Source organism: Ochlerotatus camptorhynchus, unplaced genomic scaffold (genome assembly GCF_037179485.1).
Source record: "Ochlerotatus camptorhynchus isolate MF236.1 unplaced genomic scaffold, CSIRO-AGI_Acam_v1.1 ptg000193l, whole genome shotgun sequence".
Lineage (NCBI taxonomy): Eukaryota > Metazoa > Arthropoda > Insecta > Diptera > Culicidae > Ochlerotatus > Ochlerotatus camptorhynchus.
In genome coordinates, this window is record NW_027040683.1 from 141,700 (window position 1) to 160,685 (window position 18,986).

General features: G+C 40.6%; 1 protein-coding gene across 1 annotated transcript in view; it reads right to left on the reverse strand.

Moving 5' to 3' along the window:
* Positions 1-221: 221 nt before the first annotated feature.
* side-VIII (sidestep VIII) overlaps positions 222-18,986 on the reverse strand; it is a 961,237-nt gene continuing 942,472 nt past the window's right edge. The window contains exons 17-18 of the mRNA XM_065223526.1: positions 8,864-9,118; positions 222-1,070 (exon numbers count right to left, since the gene is read on the reverse strand). Coding sequence (XP_065079598.1) covers positions 930-1,070; positions 8,864-9,118 — 396 coding nt within the window. The 3' untranslated portion in view covers positions 222-929. The remainder of the gene's footprint in view (positions 1,071-8,863; positions 9,119-18,986) is intronic.

Sequence of the window (18,986 nt, forward strand, 5' to 3'; positions counted from 1 at the left end):
AATCATTAGTATTTGTGACACAGTTTTGCCCAACCTTCACTAGTTATTACTGTATTTTTGTTTTTCTCGAAATTATCCCCCATTTTCCTAGCGTTCTCCGTCCGCATCCCAACTCCGACCGGCAGCTCCCGTTCTAACTGTGTAATAAGTCGTATTATTTTTTTTTTACAAATTTGAACATGATTTTTCCTTTCTATTCCCTAGGTTTAGATGTAGGTTCGTTTTTGTTTCATTGAAATCGGTAAACAGTCCTCCAAAATGGTGTCACTAATCTTCCATCACTATCCGCTCTTCAACTTTTAAGTTCGTTTTTTTTTACGACTGTTAACATTCTTCCATGCATGGTTTTAATAGTTTTTTACATCGAGTTTTGATTTTCTTCTTTGTTGTTCTTTTTGGTTTATTAAAAATTGTGTTCTGGTTTTAAACTATTTACAACGGTTAATTAGTTTGGTTACCATTACCTAGCTTAACGATTACTCTTTATGTTAAGTTATCTTTAAATATTCACGGTTTTGATTGAAAATTGAATGGGTTTCTTCGTTCTTGTTTGGTTTTGTTAGTTATTCGTTTTCTGTTTAGCCTAATTTACATTGTCTTTACTTTGTTTAGTATATAAAAAATTATTACATCTCATCCATTGTTAATTACACTTTTTTTTTCAATAATTCATAACGATCGTCTCATTCACTCAAAACCGCCTATTTACAAACGAGTCGCTTTCAGTAGAGCAGTGGAAATGTTCATTTGTCTAACTTTTGTTTTTTTAAGAGTAGAAGATTTCAGTTTTACTTCAAGTTTGAGAGCCTTAAGTTAGGTTAGGTTTTCGCTTTCTAGATTAAGATCGAAGAAAAAAGTTTACCTCTAATTCGAAGTTGACCTTATTGTTGTGTTCAGTATTTGGGACGTGTCTGAGCCCGGATTTCCTATCAGAAACGGGTCGCATTGTGTAGCATCCGGTCCCCGACGCCAGTGTTGCCAGTGGGCTGAACATGGCCGGAGGAGGCAACCGAGTCTGGCGTGCTGCAGTGAGGTGGCAGTTCTTGAACGGTTTGCAGCAGGCTGGATGGCTGGAATGAACAGAGTAGATTTCACAACTGTAGATCGTCGAGCGAGCACTCGGCAGCGAATCGGCTTCTGGTGAAGGAACTCAGGAAATGGGTCACTCCACTGGGACCAGGAATGGGTTCGATTTCCACTGGCAAAGGCGGTGGCGGTGGAGGTGGTGGAAGAGGAGGAGTTGGTGGCAGTTGAAACTAAAAGAGGATAGCAGAAGAAAAAAAAAAAGAACGAAAAATGTCTAACGGTAATAAATCATAATTAAATCGTTTGAAAGTTCAACACAATCCCAATCACAGAAATTAGCACAAACACCGAATCAATCAATTTGATCGGCTTTCCGAGTGCCATTGAATGATTGCATTTCAAATTCGACGAAACGATCAATCAATTTTAGGACGCAACGTACCTTTCCTGAGAAAACCCCAGGACGACAACGACGACAAAGACGGCGACGATGTTGAAATTTTGCGTCGATTTTCAGCCGCACTCCAAAGTGGTGACACATCAAACTGCCTACCGAAAAGGGAAACGCAACTCCCATTGGTGAAAACCATTAGGAAATGAGATTGCCTGTTATTTTAGAGCCCCCTGTGCTGTTACTGTTCCTCTCCGTGTCGCATATGGTGAAGATTATTTGGAGAAGGAAGGAGAACGGGGAGGAGGGTCTAGTCAGCAAGCAATCATATAACGGATTCTCGAATACGTCAAGACTAGAGACAGAGGGAGGCTGATGATTTTGATTAATTATTACGGCATGAGTAGATGAAATTAAAGTTGCAGATACATTTGAAGGAAGGTGGAACTATGAAGATGCACCTGGGTGCTGCGTTTCAATATGAATTGTGAAACGGTGCTTAGGAGAAATGGCTCTCGTGTTGTTCTACGGAGCTAAACATTGAGCCCATTGATGTTTAATGATGTCTAATGTTTTAAAAATTTTCTTAGAATAATGTGACATCTGGACATTACATAATCTAAATACTCAGTCTAATCTAATCTAATCTAACACCAACACAGCTACCCAAGTAACATTTTAAGTTTTATTAAATTAAAAAAAGCAACTATAAAACAACATTCATAAAACTCTGGTCAAGGCTATTTTGTCATTAATGCATCCACCAAAACCTCATTAAGACTAGAATATGTCTAGTTGGCCCACCCTGGAGAAGGTTTTCAAGGGAGTATTCTCGAAGCTCTTCAAGATTGATTTACTGCAAAAGGTTGTATGACGAACGCATTGGGAACCATTTGAAAGCTACAACAAAAGCTATTTAGCAACAATATAAACCCTTTGCGAGCCATTTCCCCTAGCCGCATGGTAAGCATCAATCAAGATAGAAAAGGATTTATGAATCCGATCTTATCAAAATAATTAAAATAGAAACTGATGGTATAAAAATCTTGTTGAATATTCCAATTTATTACAGTAGTTCTCATTAAGTGGCCTAGTCTTAAGTGCTTTATTAAATTTTATGTGAAATGTACGTGAAAACATCGTAAAAAAGTACGTCCGCCCTCGTAAAACGTCGATTTGACTAATTATTTTACATTGAAAAAAAAAAATTATTCTTCAGATCGAGGACGGCTGAGATTTTTTTTTTTATGATTTTCGCATTTAAATATTTGCTCATTGCTAAATTTACCAAAAACATAAATATATCCAAGGAACTATAGATTGAAAATCGAAGATTGTAAAAAAAAAACAAGCAAACTAATTGTAACATGGCGGTGGCATAAAAGTTGATTTTCATGGGTCATTTGTGAAAAAGTTGTTTTGCTTTCAAGAAATCCTTAACAAATTCATAAGGTTTTAAAATGGCTTTTATGAAGAAAACTTGCAGCCTGAATTGTATTTATCTAAAGCCATTTAGCTTGATCCTAACCCGTTCAGATTTATGGCAGCATTTATGGAGGCAAAGCTGCCTGCAAAAAGTTAAACGATCCAGGGTTCTTCCAGACAGTTTTCTCCCGATGGATTGGGAGCAGTTACTCAGATAGTTTGCGATACTGTTTTGCAACATTTCGTATGTTTTTCAACTTTCGGCAATGTTTTATGAATTCAAGGACCCGCTCACTTTACTCTTCTCCGCCAGATGGTCAGTAAATTTTGCTGAAATCGACTTGAATTTTTCATCCTACTTCGTCTATCCTTCGAGATTTCCTTGTCATAAATTTGACGTTTATTAACTATGAGGAACCATCTTTTAAGCTCAATTTGTAAACAGAGTAATTGGGGAGTTTAAGATGCACTTTAAAAAGCCTAAAAAGCAACAATAAATGCTTTTTGTTCTAATGCAAAACCTAATGGTTTTATGGTTGCTTTTATAATGATAGAGACGTTTATAAGGTATTTTATCAAGGCATTAATAAACAATTGCTAATGACGTTTATGCTTGAATTACAGAGCAGTTTTAAGAAAGGATTGAGAACTGTTTTGAATTTATTTTTAAAACAAGACAGTTTTTGACTTTCTTGCAAGACTATAAAAGGTTTTTAAAACAGCAAAAAGCTGAATTACTAAGCAGGAATGTTTTACACTTTAAAATGCTGTATTTATACTAAATGGTTAGTTCATTGCCGTTATAAAACCATCATAAATCAGAGTGGATGCTAAATGGTTTCTGAATTGTTACTTGGGTAGTTCATGAAAATCCTGGAAATCGATTAATATAGCTTTGGCATTGACTGTTTTCGGCAACCAAAATTTAAACGGTAATTTAACTGCATTTTCTACCAAACACTTTGCCGAATGTTTTCCAACGATTTCATAGTCTTTCAGCCTCAATATGACTATGTTTTTACGACTAATCAAACGCATTTTGCCAAATTATTTCTTTTCTTGAAGAACAGAAGATTAACACGCAGTTCAAATGGAAAAGCTGCCTAAGAAAAAGAGGTTGCCGACAATAGTCACACTCATGTGAGAATATTGGAGCGTTGTAAAGGAGTTTTGGACAATCCTACAAATTGGAATGGATAGAACAGGCAGCAAAAAGGCTGACTCAAAGTAAATTGGTACGCCCCTTGCGTGCCGCTAGTGTTGGGAATCGAAAATCTTTGACAGTGGTTTGTTTACACTTCAATATATAACAACTGGTGCAAGTTTAATCAAAGTAGTCGATCGCGTTCAGAACTAACGTCAAATGGAACTCGAAAGAAGACAAAATATTGTGCGCAAACACCTGGAAAATCCGGAGTGGTCCGGTTCCAAGCTGACTAAAGTGCTGAAGATGCCGATGTTGAGTGCTCAAAACCAACTAGGAAACCCTGAGTGTGGAAAGGAATCAGCGGATCTTCTAAAAAACTGGAACGAGCTGCGCAGCAAGGTGTTGAGGTGCGTTAAAGCCAACCCCGGTCTTTCGATCCGAGATGTGGCCAAAAGGTACAACGCCAACTTTCAAACGGTGCGGGTTATCCTTGCCAGGGAAGGATACAAGTCGTACAAAGCCAGTAAACATCCGAACCGGCACATGAAGCAGAATTCCGTGGCCAAAAAGCGTGCAAGGCTCTTGTTCGACCGCGTTTTGACGAAACATAAGGGCTGCACTTTGATCGATGACGAAACATACGTCAAACTCAATTTTAAGCAGCTTCCCGGTCAAAAATTTTACATCGCGACTGAACGTGGGGATGTGCCGGGAAGATTCTAGTTCGTGTTTGCCTTTCAAGTTCACAAGCTCGTCGACATCCTTGACGATGGCATCCCAAGGTTACATCGAAAAATGCCTGAAAAAACGTGTATGTATTGCCGTTCATCCGCAAGCATAGGGGCAAAGTCATCTTTTAGCCCGATTTGGCCAGCTGCCACTACTCCAAGGTGGTTCTGGAGTGCTAATGAATCCTCCGAAGCGGCGGGGCAGTCAAGGACATCCAGCAAATGCGGGCAAAGTGCAAGAAATCCGCTGATTCCGTGTCCATTTCCACCGTGCGGGCGCATAGAGGCTCCATCAAGAGGAAGGTTCGAGATTTTGTTCGAACTGGAGAAATGTAACCATCTTACGCCGTAACTTTGAAGTTATAATAAAAGTTCTGTAAAGCAACCATTGATGAACTTTTTAAACTTATTGAATCACGAATTACAGGTCCTTTGGTGCGTACCAATTTACTTTTAGTCAGCCTTTATGAATTAAAACAAACAAACACAAAGAAACGTGGATGCTGCTTAGATTCCGTAAATTCCCCTACCTCCATATTTGTTCTTATCTATTTAGTACATGTTGCACATCAGAGATGCGCATAGTATATCAAAACAGCCAGGGCTACTGTGCAGCATTTAAGGGGCAAGATGATTCACATACAACGGGCCTGTTTGAATCAAAGATTTATGTACGATGCTACAGAATCCACTAAATGGATGAAACGTGGCACGACGACGAGTGACACATTTTGATGGTAGGATCATATAGGATTTTGCTTCCTTCTGCAAAGATATCCAAGAATACAAGGTCTTCTTAATTATGGATTGTGTATGATAGAATTTACTCACTACATGGCGCTTAAAAGAAAATGATCAAGTTGCGCGATCTTATATACATTAAATTCTGGAACGCGCAAAAATTGGTCATCTTCAAATTGGTGTATTTCTGTTAAAAATGCATAAGGAATCCTTATTGCCGGGGTAACGGGGGCGTGAATAAGGAACCGCGAAAAAGGATTCCCACAGCTTATGGGATTTTCACTAATGGGGGCTGTGGTGGATTATCTCATTTGTTACAATATATAGAGCTATACTGTCTTCTAAAAAGTTGTTGTACTGAGATAGACCAACAAGCCTGTGTCATTGGATTCAGGTTTAATTGGGAATTACGCCGCTAGGAACGCTTCACTTTTATGTTACTTATGACGGGTGCTGTAATATATATGGATCTTAGGTCCAACATACAATATTTCGTGTATTTCTAACACTCCATATTAGTTTAGAACTCTCTCACTACACACCGCTAGTGTGCACATGAGCTTCCTATATAAGCTGTATCTCAAAATCCTGGCCATATAGAAGGTTACTGTCTTCAGCAAAGTAGTTCAGGCGACCAAGTCCTTTCGGATGGTGGGCATATTAGTTCAGAACTCTCTCACTATGCGGCGCTATTGTGCACATGAAATTCCTTAATATGTTATTTATGGAAAGCTTGTCCATATAAGATGTTGCTAGGAATGACGTTTAGAGAGGCTGTAAATCGATTTCGGACGCCATGTTAAAATCCAAGATGGTGGTCATCGATTCATGAAAAACTGTAATATACCCTACATCATGAGCATCCTGGGCCCGGTGTTATGGAACGTCATGTACGACGGAGTGTTGAGGATAAACGGAGGATCAGTAGGCGTGAAAATTGTAGGTTTTGCTGACGATGTCACGGTGGTAGTCCACGGGGAATCCCTCGAGGAGGTAGAGCTGACAGCGGCTCACTCCATGAAGCTTGTGGAGGAATGGATGAGGTCCAGGAAACTGGAGCTTGCCCATCACAAGACGGAAGTGGTCGTAGTCAACAATCGCATGTCGGTGCAGCATGTGACGTTGACAGTCGGCGAGAGCACAATTAGGTCTGTGCGCTCTCTGAAACTCTTACGGGTTATGCTCGATGATAAGCTCAGCTTCGGTTGCCACGTCGAGTACGCCTGCAAGAGAGCGTCTATGGCTGTGGGGGCATTATCCCGCATGATGTCAAACAGTTCGGCAGTGAGTGCCAGTAAGCGCAGGCTTCTCGCTGGGGTCGTAGTATCTATCCTCAGATACGGCGGCCCTGCGTGGGCTGCGGTACTGGATATTGACTGTCACAGGCAGAAATTAGAGAGTACACACAGGCTAATGTGCTTGAGGGTGGCCAGTGCATACCGGACCATCTCGAGGGAGGCCGTATGTTTCAATACAGGGATGATGCCAATGGGCCTCATCATTAAGGAAGACGTGGTGTGCTATGACGCGAGGACCGTTCGAGGGGTGCACAACAACGCGCGAGCAGTGTCAACTCCGAGATGTCAGTCGGAGTGGGAAAACTCCACAAAGGGGAGGGTGGACCTACCGCTTGATACCTTCCGTATCAAGCTGGGTCAACAGGCGCCACGGGGATGTAAACTTCCACCTGACACAGTTCCTGTCAGGCCATGGCTGCTTTAGAAGTTACTTGCATAGGTTCGGACATGTAAGTACTCCCATCTGCCCCGCGTGCGATGGCGTCGAAGAGACGGCCGAACACGTTATGTTCGCCTGTCCACGCTTCGAGCCAGTAACGAGCGCTATGCTAGCGATATGCGGAGCGGATACCAGTCCGGATAACATCGTCCCTAGGATGTGTGGTACCACCGAGAACTGGAGCGCGGTGGTGACTGCGGTCACTCACATACATAGTTTCGGAACTACAACGACAGTGGCGTGCCGAGCAGCTGTTGCCTACTGCCCGACTAGATCGATAGAGTACTGCTAGAGGAGCGCCATAGCGCTATAGCGGCCCCTCCCACGAAGTAATGCCTTCGGGCGGTTCCGGGGAGGTCAAGGGCCAAGCGCACAGGATAAGGTTTAGTGGGTCGGGAGTGCAATTCTCCCATCCCCACACCCTGAGTTCTTTCTCAGCTGTCTGTGAGCAGATTCCCCACTGTATAAAAAAAGACCCTAGGTAAGCTAACTTAGCGGTTGGCACAGCCTATACACTTAACAATTGCAATTACAATTACGATTACATTTACTTAAATAAGTTGCAGTTGAAAGCCACTTGTCTGCCATAGTTCTGCAACATAAAGATTTGTGATATCAGGTGCACTTTGATTTCTAAAGTTGTTTTCCCATTACTAACATTAGTGTGTTTCAGAAATTTAGTTGAACATGTCTGAAACCTAATTATGAATAATAAAGGAACTAATAATTTTATTTTTTTTATTTAACGTCGGTCTCTGTTCCGCACTCTAGTGCCAATCACCGACGGACATCGATTGCCATCCATTGACGACAACCGAATGTGCAGGAAAGCATCTTTTCCACACCTGCGTAGGATATCGCACCCATTCACAACATACCAGAGATTTTTATGCCTCAGAAAAATCCCACCTACCTCGGCTGGGATTGAACCCAGACCCATTGGGGTGTTAGAAAGCAGTCACGCTTACCACTACACCACCGGCGCCGGCTTAATAAAGGAACTGATTTTCTTATTTCAAAAATTTAACCTTTATTTCAGGATTTATTCAATAACCAACGAAAATAATAATATGCAATTCTTCAGTTTAGAGCTAAGTTTCTAAATCATTTATTTTGCTAATATATTAATGAAAATATCTCGTAGTTCTACGTCAAAAATGCGGTCATGCTTTGGATACAACTCTTAATTTGTTTCATCCATTTCGAAGAGAATGCTGTAGAGAACATAAACATGAAAAACAAATTGAAGTTCTTGAAGAAAAAAAAAACATAGTTTTTATATCAGTCGTGCATTAAGGCTTCTGGCTTACCCTATATACATATAACAGTTCAAAACTTTATATACAAAACCATTCGATTAGTGCATATCAAAGGATTATCCCCTCGTAGAACGTAAAAATAAAGTCCTAAAGGAGAATGCATTAAAAACTAAAAACAAATCGCCAAACAAAAACAGACACATTTTTCGGCAATAATTAAACAAAAACCATTTCGGATCTGTTGCCACCGAGGGATGAACAATGCAGAGCTCAGAGATTGCAGTCGCCCACGCTGCGGACAGGAAATTGGAAAGGATTTCTAAAACGCGATTCCATTTCCTGCACCATCAGTCGGTGAGGCACGTACGGAGGTAGGTAGGATGGAGAGGGGTTGGAAAAGGGTACTTACCGCTTCATTGGAACATATCGACGGATTGTTGCTGACGGGTGCGTGATGGCCGGCAAAGAGCGGCGGCGGAGGGAATCGTTCCGTGAGGGAGGCGGCCGAGGTGGGTGGCGGGATCATCATCCCCGCCGGTGGATGCTGCTGCTGGTGGTGCTGGTGCTGGTGCTGCAGGCCGGTGTGTGAAATCGGAATGCCGGCCCGGGTATTTGTATAAACCAAATTTGTTGAATGTACTGATGGATGGTGTGCCAAATCAATCTAAATTGTGTTTTATTTTATTGCGTTGCGTTACGAACACGCATTTCGGATTGGTCAGTCGGTTTGTTGTTGATGTTGGTGTGTTCGGGATCAAATCGAATCGAATCGGTCGAGGTAGTTTGTTTTTAGTGTTATCCATAAAAGCGTCATTGTTGTACGAGGAGCAGCATAAAAAAGCAGATGGAAATAAATATTTTATTAGAAATCTATACGAAACGTTCGGACCGAGAGGCTGCCTGCCGGGGGAGTAGAATAGAATCTACTACCGACGACATGGGAACTGCATCTGGTTCCGTTCACAAAGCTTTTAAAAAATTCAGCAATCAAACGGAATTCAAATCAAATCCCCAAAGTGGAAACCAGATGATGAACATCAATTAACAATTTGTTTCAAGAGCAATCAATTTTAGATGAAGTAATTTCCATCCCGTTGTGGGAAACTTGAAATGGCCTCTGGTTCACCCTCAAAACGAGGCCATTCATCGAGAGCAGGATGCTTAAAATTAAGCAACCCGGAAGGGGGGAACCCTGTTTCATTTATTAACAATGCCAACAAGAATAGCACCAGGAGAAAGCCATATTGATTATTGATGGTTTTCCGGAGGAATCTTTTTCTTTTGTTAGCATGACTATGGCTTGAAGCAGACCACCGAGAGCGTTCACATGGATACCATATATTGTAACAATTCGGACAATGCTGCATGGTTGAGAAAATTTGCAATGGAAAATGCTTCGCTTTTCTGTTTTTTGGGTTAAAGAGCTGAGCTGTTTCAATGCAAATTGATTGTTTCGATGTTTTTCGCCTGAAATTTTGTCAGCGTGAATTGTAATTAGGACCAGTTTTGGTGTTGCCACTGACAGATTTCATGCTAAATTAATCATTTTATTCGACCATTTTCCACAGAGGTGGCGCTGTTCCGCTGGTAGGAAGTGATAAAAATCCCCATATAGAAATTAAGAGAAGTGGGAATAATTCGCTTTTGGTGCATATTCAGGTCAAAAAAAGTGAACGACAACCTAAAGAAATGAATCAGGGACTTTGTCGTTCAGTTTTTTCCCGGAAATCATTGTTAAACAAGCATCAATTAAATAAAAATGATTTATTCCCATACAGTTTTACATGATTTACTACCAGCTCCCAGAGAGCCAAAAAATTCAAATTTGAGAGAGAAATTCTCTCTCACGAGCTCAATCTCTCAACATGCCATGTATTTTGTTGACACTCGATTTGTGATTTCCCTTTCACAGATTACAAAATAGAGTACCTGACAGTACAAAACATGTCTGGTACCTCTATATATGCATTTGCTTTAACATTTGAAGTCCCTCCTTTTTTACATATTCTGCGCAAAAGATACTTTATGCCCCGCCCCATACATAAAATTCGGCGGGAAATTTTTGTGAGGGGTGGGCTAATTTGTGTCTAAATCTAAATGCATATACATATAGAGGTACCAGACATGTTTTGCACTTCAGTGTCCTCTTTGAACAATTATAGGAAAACAGATTGCGTCTAGTTTCCGATAGATGTCAACGCAAACAACAGCTGTGACATCTGATGGAACATGAAAGCAGAAGCTTGACAAAATGATCAATTACGTCTCCTTTGAGTCCATTACCGCCTTTGCTTACCACGATAGCATGCAAAAGCGAAGTCATATTTTCACCTGGAAAGTTGAAATTCCTTCCGAATTCACTGTAGTATCTTCTAACTTCCTTCGGAAATGTATGTCAGCTTTTGCACAGAAGTATCTACCAATTTGCCTTGGAAGATTCGTCTGGCTTCTCCGAAAAAGTTCCCCTGTAAGACTCTTTCAGCATGTTTGAACTTTCTTCCGGCTTTTTTAGAAGTTCTTCTAACTTCTATTGAATATATCTCTGAAATTTTACGAGTAGTTTTGACGTAGGACTACTTCTGTGATTTCTATGTGGGGGTACACTTTGTGAAAATCGAAAATGGAGCATGTAACAAAATTATCAAAGATTTTGAACCTTAATAACTCAGCTGCCCCTGGACCAATTTCAATAATTTTATCACCAATCGATTAGCAACATTCCTACGTATGTGTTAAATTTAAGACATGTTCATTTTTCAAAATGTCACTTTTTAAAATTGCACGAATGCGCAACTGTTGCTATGATAATTAAAATTATCACCGATTGCCTGCGAAAAGCAGTTTCCTTAACACAGATTTCAAAGTTGAATTCCATCCGGTCTCTTCAAAAGATATTTATTCAATCACTACGTTGTGAGTGGTGGTGTTCTCCGGTATACAGCGAAAGGCTCCCCGAAAGCAGCTAGCTATCAAGGCTGACTTCAACCGCTGATCGGATTCAGTTCCAATCACCGTATGTGTTGGTGTCCGGTCGTTGGCATCAGCAGCAGCAGCAGTCCTTTCGGCACGTGGCGTTGAACATTGTTCTCCAGTACACAACGAAAGGCTGCCTGCAAGCAGCGACCTGCAGCCCACATGAGCATCCATAGAAGGAGGAAGAAGCCGCACCGCTATTGATTGGAATCAGTAGCTCTTTGTGAGTCGCTGTGAGCCATCTAAGTCAAGCGCGTCATACTAAAGAGTATAAACAGAGAGAACCCCGCTCAAATTCCTATTCGTACACAAATATAAAATACATTAAATAAAGCTACGTCACCATTGGGTACTGTACCATAAAGCTATCCCTTGTAGTTTTTTAAAGCATCTCTTTAAAAATAGTTTTTTGGAGGTTTTCTAAATATTCCCCATAAGACACTGGCGTGGCATTATCTATTGTTGTGTTAATGTTTGTTCATAATGTCATCTGTATAATAAAGATGTTTCCCGGCTAGGTACACCAGTTTTCTGGCAATGTTTCGTAAATGGATGAAGAGAGTTTTTGTTTGTAATCATCTAAGACTTTCATCAGAGGACTTTTCAAAATATGTTTAATTAATTTTATGATTCTTCCCTTCAAGCTTTCTCCACTCACAAAACACTTCAAATGACATTTTTATGAAAACTTACCTAAGAGAGTCATACACACAGCTAATGTAGCACATTTTCAAATGTTTAATATGAAATAAACATATCTTAAAAATAAGTACAATTATCTTGAATATATTTCAACTATTTAAATTTATTACTCTTGCCATGGACAAGTTTGGACGATTATTTTTCAAACAGCGCCCAGTCCATGCTCCGTCCAATTGGATGTCTACCTTCCTTCCCCTCCCTAATGAAGAGATCTGCGCACGTCTTTGACCATAGATTCAAACCAATTTTTAGTCCTAATAAAATCACCCCGTGTGAAAACTACGGACACGCATCAATCGATTTTAAAAAGTACACCGTGTGTGTTCAGCGTTTTACCAGAATTTTACGTAAGTCAAAACCCATCATATGACGCATCAAATCAAAAACAACATCTTATGCGATTCCATGTTCAGGGCTGTTACAAGTTTTCTAAATGTGATCCGCGAAATCCGCGATTTCTCAAAAGAAATCCGCGACTGCAAATACTAATCCGCGACAAAAAAAACTGTTTTCATTGACTAAAAATAGCATTTGCGTACTACTACATGGCATTTCAAGCTTATTGCTTATAGCATATTAGATTTTTGCCTGCTCTCAACTTTGAAATACTTTCACATTTTAATTGAGAGCTTCCTATGCCTGTACCATCCTATGCCCTAGAAAGTAGAGAAATTTTCCAACTCGAAAAATTAATAGACCGGACGGGAATCAGTCGCCTCCAGCATGGACTTGCTTTGTACCTGTGCCTTTACCGACTGAGCTAAAGGAGTATCGTTTGTAACCTTTAAAATTAAAAAAAATAACATTGTATCATCTTCAGTTATTTATGTATGGTATAAATTCATAGTAATAAATGAACATAATAAAATACCCTTACATTATGAGATTCTATTGAATAATACCGGCCAAGATTTAAAAAATAAATCATTCATTTTCATTTGAAATGCAATTTTTTTTGAAAGTTTACCTTTGCGTCTCTGACGTATTTTTCTGTCCTAAATATTGCAGTTAATTTGGCTCTAGTTTTCTCACTTTTTACCGATTCAAACCAAACACCCTGCACATAATCGAGAAATTACCAGAATTTCATAAGTCACACTTGTTGGTCACGAAATTATAGGTTTTCCAAATCGTCCAGCACGGAGAACAAATTCGTTAAGTTAAGATAACAATCCTAATAGTTACTTTCACATGGAAAAATATTGTTGTTTGAAAGAAACCTATAGTTATTCCAACATTAATTTGACCGTCAACTCAATCATATCTACCTTATAGATTCAACTGTTCAACTATAACTTTGATCAATTATAACAACCGTCAAATGTAATTTAGTTATATAATTTGGTTTCAAGTGATTATCATAAATCCACATACTTTTAACTTGTGATGCGTAGAGCAGGCGATAAGATAGCTGGCTCTCACGCAGATGAACACGGTTCAAATTTAGATGAATGTTCTTGTTCACCTTTTTTATGATTTTGCAGTTGTGTTTTTGAGATCGATAAACAAGCAAAACAAACTTCCTTAATATGTCGATAATGAAGAGCAGTTCGTTTAATAAACATTGTAAAATTTCGCTTCCCTAACAATAGTTTTCTTGAATCAACTAAAGCATAGTTGTATTTTGAAGTTTGACGTTTGTTCATCTATTGAAAAATATAGTTGAGCCAACCGAGGAGCCAACTATGGACTATAGTTGTTGCCCTCTATATATAGTCAAATCAACTATAGTTTCGGAGTTGGTTGGAAATGCTAACATGAAGCTTTAGTGTGATGATTTATTAGCTAGAGAATGATCTTTAGAAGAGGGTAGGTGGATAGTTCCGTTAGAGTACGGCAGTATGAAAATTGAATAGAAGTTGAAAATGAGCGAAGGGCCATTAAAGCGACAGTTTACAAGATAGACGCACATTTTTGCCTAGCCCGTACGATGTACGCGGGGACTTGAAGTATGTCTCCAAGTCCACAGGCAAAAATGTGCGTCCCTCTTGTTGCTCATAAACTGACTGCGGCTGTGGAATAGTTCTAGCGACGTTTTCATCACTACCTAAAGCCCCACGTTGGGAGAGCATTTCCAGTCGATGGTGTGTTATAATGCAGTTCTTCTTTACCCAACTATTGTGTTGCTCCTCTCGTCATGACCAACGTGATCATCTCAGAGAGAAAGCAGTAGGGTGGTTGTTGCGTGCAGTACCATCATCAGCATTGTTGACGGCTACTCCCGCCTTGAGTTGTTACATTCAAAGTGTTTTTTATGTTACTTCATACGCGAAGTTAACGATTTTCAGAGTTGGTTGGAAATGCTAACATGAAGCTTTAGTGTGATGATTTATTAGGCCCTTCGCTCATTTTCAACTTCTATTCAATTTTCATACTGCCGTACTCTAACGGAACTATCCACCTACCCTCTTCTAAAGATCATTCTCTAGCTAATAAATCATCACACTAAAGCTTCATGTTAGCATTTCCAACCAACTCTGAAAATCGTTAACTTCGCGTATGAAGTAACATAAAAAACACTTTGAATATAGTTTCGGGTTATCTCTAAAACAATTGAACAATATTGTTATTTTGACCGGAAAAATAATTGCGTCTGCTTTAGTTTGTTCTCCGTGAGGACATTAGTTGATTTGTTCTACTAGATTAACCAAGACTGCAATAATGTCTGTAATATCGAAAAATCTCCAATCAGATTCAAAGTGTCTATGTGGATCATGCATGATCTATTTCCGAGTAATCCAGATGTTCAAGGTTCTTCAAATCGTCCTGGAGTGCAGATAATTTTATCTACTAGTTCAACCGAGATTAGGACAATGTCTCTAGTATCGAAAGATTTCCAGACATATGCACAGTGTTTATGTGGATCATGCATGAACTATTGTCATGTATAGCAGATGTTTTAAGTTCTCCAAATTGTTCTGGAGTTCAGATGATTTATTCTACAAGATCAACCATGACTGGGATAAAGTCTATAGTATCGAAATATGTCCAACCAGCTTCATGGTGTCTATACAGATAATGTTAAATTATTTCCACGTATGCCAGATGATCTAGGTTCTCCAATTCGTCCAGCAGTTCAGATGATTGGTTTTACTAAATAAACAAAGACTAGGATAATATCTGTGTTATCGAAATATCGACTTGGAAATCCTAGAACATTTGGCATACACGGAAATAGATTGGCATGATCGACATAGACACTGCAAATTTGTTTGGGCATATTTCGAAACTACAGATATTGAATTAGTCTTAGGTGATCTAATAGAAAAATAATCTGATCTCCAGAATGATTTCAGATCATCTTGTATACGAAGCAATAGGTCGGGTACAATCCACATAGACACTTTGAATCTGTTTGGACATATTTCATTTCGATACTACAGAAACTATTGGAGTCTTGGTTGATATAGTTGACCAAATCACCTGAACTCCAGGACGATTTGGAGAACCTAGAATATCCGGTATACATGCAAAAATTACTCCCATATATACGATTCGTTTATGATTTGACAACGAAAAATACTATGTTCATATTGTAAAAAAAGGAAAATGTCTCACATTGGACAGACCTCAGGAAATTTCCGTGTTTTTTTTTTTTTTTTTTTTTTTCTTTATTAACGAGACTTTTAGCCTTAGGCAAATTTCCGTGTAAATCCGGTGTGACTTATGGAATTGAGATCATTTCTCGATTATTTGCAGCGTGTTTGGTTCGAAACGGGTAAAAATTGAGAGCCTAATGAACAAACATGATGACAGCAAATGAATTCCACACACCACTGCGTCCTAGCAAGAAGGACGGTCGACTTGTTACGCGCTCCGTTAATTTGGAAGTTTTCTCGCTATTATCTGACGTAAATAATCAGTTTTTCTCGCTTAGTGATTCCTGGCATAATTCCCGATAAATTTATCAAAAAGTGAGTTTTTTTTCTGAGAAGAAAGTGTGTTTTCGGCATCATCGAAAATTGTTTTTGCGATTGGCAATTCGCCAATCATTTTGCGCACCATCGGTGCGTGGTCACGCATACCTGCACACGGATCATCGTCATCGAGTGTCAGCATCTACCTCCACATTTAAACCGCTCATCCATCTTCGTGTGTTCAGCTGAGTGCCGAGCTTCATACAAGCACACACCAACGAAGACCGCCCGCACACGCGGATCGAAGATCATCCAAGCTGCGCGTCGCTCCGCTGCTGCTGTGTAAACGCTCGGTGATAGTAGTATAGGATTATCAGATAAGTTTTTGTTCTTGTTTCTTTCTTTCTCCCATCTATTGAATTTTAAGTTTGTGTTTCTGTGTTAGTATTTTTTTTTTCTTCGTGTATTGTGTCCGAGTAATTTTGATTATCGTTGCAGTGGTAGAGCGTTTTTCGCTCCCACTAGTACGGCAAAATGGACATTTTGTCGGAAGACGAAATGGACGTTTTGTCGGAAGATGACACCACTTTGCCACGCGATAGCAAGAAGGGTCGAAAACGTCTGTCATCCCAGAAATCAGATGATGGCACCCCTGCTTCGTCATCTCAGTCTGGTAATGGACAGGGACAGATAAGCCCCCGATCGCGAGCCTACCCAGAAGACTCGACTGGCCCATGGGTTGTTTACTTTCAGCCCAAAAAGAAACCTTTGAATGTAATGCAAATTACTAATGATCTGACGAAGCGGTTCTCGGCCGTGACCGAAATCTCGAAGGTGAGGTACAATAAACTTCGCGTTGTCGTCTCTAACCTGAAACAAGCTAACGAGATTGCTGCCTCCCGCTCTTTACACTCGAGTATAGAGTGTACATCCCAGCTCGTAATGTGGAGATCGAAGGTGTGGTCACCGAAGCGAGTCTGACCCCCGAGATCTTGGCGAAGCAAGCGGTTGGCCGTTTCAAGAACCCCTTGCTTCCCACGGTTGAGATACTGGAAGTCCAGAAGCTGAACTCAGTATCTTTCAGCGGGGGGTAAAAAGAGCTTTACCCCCAGAGACTCGTTTCGGGTGACCTTTTCTGGTTCAGCCCTTCCTCACTACATCGAGTTGGGAAACCTTCGGCTTCCTGTGCGTTTGTTTGTTCCTCGGGTCATGAACTGCCAAAACTGCAAACAGTTGGGACATACGGCCTCTCACTGTGGCAGCAAGGCACGCTGTTCCAAATGCGGGGAGAAGCACGAGGATGGCGCCTGCACAGTCACTGCACCAAAATGCGTGTACTGTAAGGGAACTCCTCATGGTCTCTCGTCGTGCCCGGCTTACAAACAACGCGGGGAGAAACTAGAACGCTCTCTTAAGGAGCGTTCCAGGCAGTCTTTTGCAGCAATGCTAAAGACAGCCACACCATCAACCAACGACAAAAATCCCTTTGCTGTTTTGTCTGATGACGAGTCTGACTCTGACTTGGCTGAGGAGGGAGTTTCTTTCAGTTTTCCGGAAGGTTCTGCACGGAAACGAAAACGCATCCGTTCGCGGAAAGTTGCAGATAAGGAACCCCAAATCAGTTTGCCCAAATCAAGGAGTGATGGAAAAAAGGAAGTTTCAACTCCTCCTGGTTTCCGCAGAACTGACTATAACCAGAACTTTCCATCTCTCCCGGGGACATCAAAAACCCCTGATGGCCCATTTTTAAAAACAGAAGCCCCTTCTTCATCCGGGTTGTTCTCATTTGATAAAATTGTGGACGATATTCTCAAGTACCTCAATATTTCTGATCCTCTCAAAAGCATTGTTCTGGCAATGCTTCCTTCTGTGAAGACCCTCTTGAAGCAATTGACATTGAAGTGGCCCCTCATTGCAGCAATCATTTCCTTCGATGGATAATTTTCCAAACGAGGTCGGGGATTTGATCACTGTTCTACAGTGGAATTGTCGAAGTCTCATTCCTAAATTAGATTCTTTTAAGTTTTTAGTTCACAATAATGATTGTGATGCATTTGCTCTGTGTGAAACTTGGCTCTCTTCAGATATCGATCTTTCTTTTTATGATTTTAACATTATTCGACTGGATCGTGAGGATTCGCGTGGAGGAGGAGTACTTTTGGGGATCAAAAAGTGCCATTCCTTCTATAGAGTGAATCTTCCACAATTTCCAGGTATTGAAGTTGTCGCATGTCAGGCTATTATTAAAGGTAAGAGCCTTTGTATTGCTTCTGTTTATATTCCTCCTAGAGCCGTTGTTAATCGCAAACAACTTTCAGATATCTGTTCGGTACTTCCTGCTCCACGGTTGATTATGGGAGATTTGGCTGGGGGGAACTGTATGATGACAACCGTTCTACTTTGATATATGACCTCTGCGACAGCTTTAATATAACAATTCTTAACAATGGAGAAGTAACACGTTTGGCTGGCCCATCCTCGAATGGAAGTAGATTAGACCTCACACTTTCCTCTAACTCATTATCGTTGGATTGCACGTGGAATGTGATCCAAGATCCCCACGGTAGTGATCACTTACCGATCAAAGTTTCAGTTGCCAGTGGGTTCAATCCGTCGGAACCCGTTAACGTCGCGTACGATCTTACCCGTAATATCGATTGGACAAAGTTCAAGAATGTGATAGAAGATGCCCTTACGTCGGTAGAAGGGCTTCCACCGTTGGAGGAATATAACTTCCTCTCCAATCTGATCTTGGACAGCGCGCTTCAAGCTCAAACTCGGCCGGTTCCAGGAACGTCTTTCCGTAGGAAACCTCCTTCCCCTTGGTGGGACCAGCAATGCACTGAGGTTTATCGTAAAAAATCCGATGCATTTAAGCTTTTCCGGAAACGTGGAACACCCGTACATTTCGAAGCGTACTCGGCTCTTGAACGCGAACTCAAGAGCCTCATCAAAGCCAAGAAACGCGGATACTGGCGGCAATTCGTGGACGGATTATCG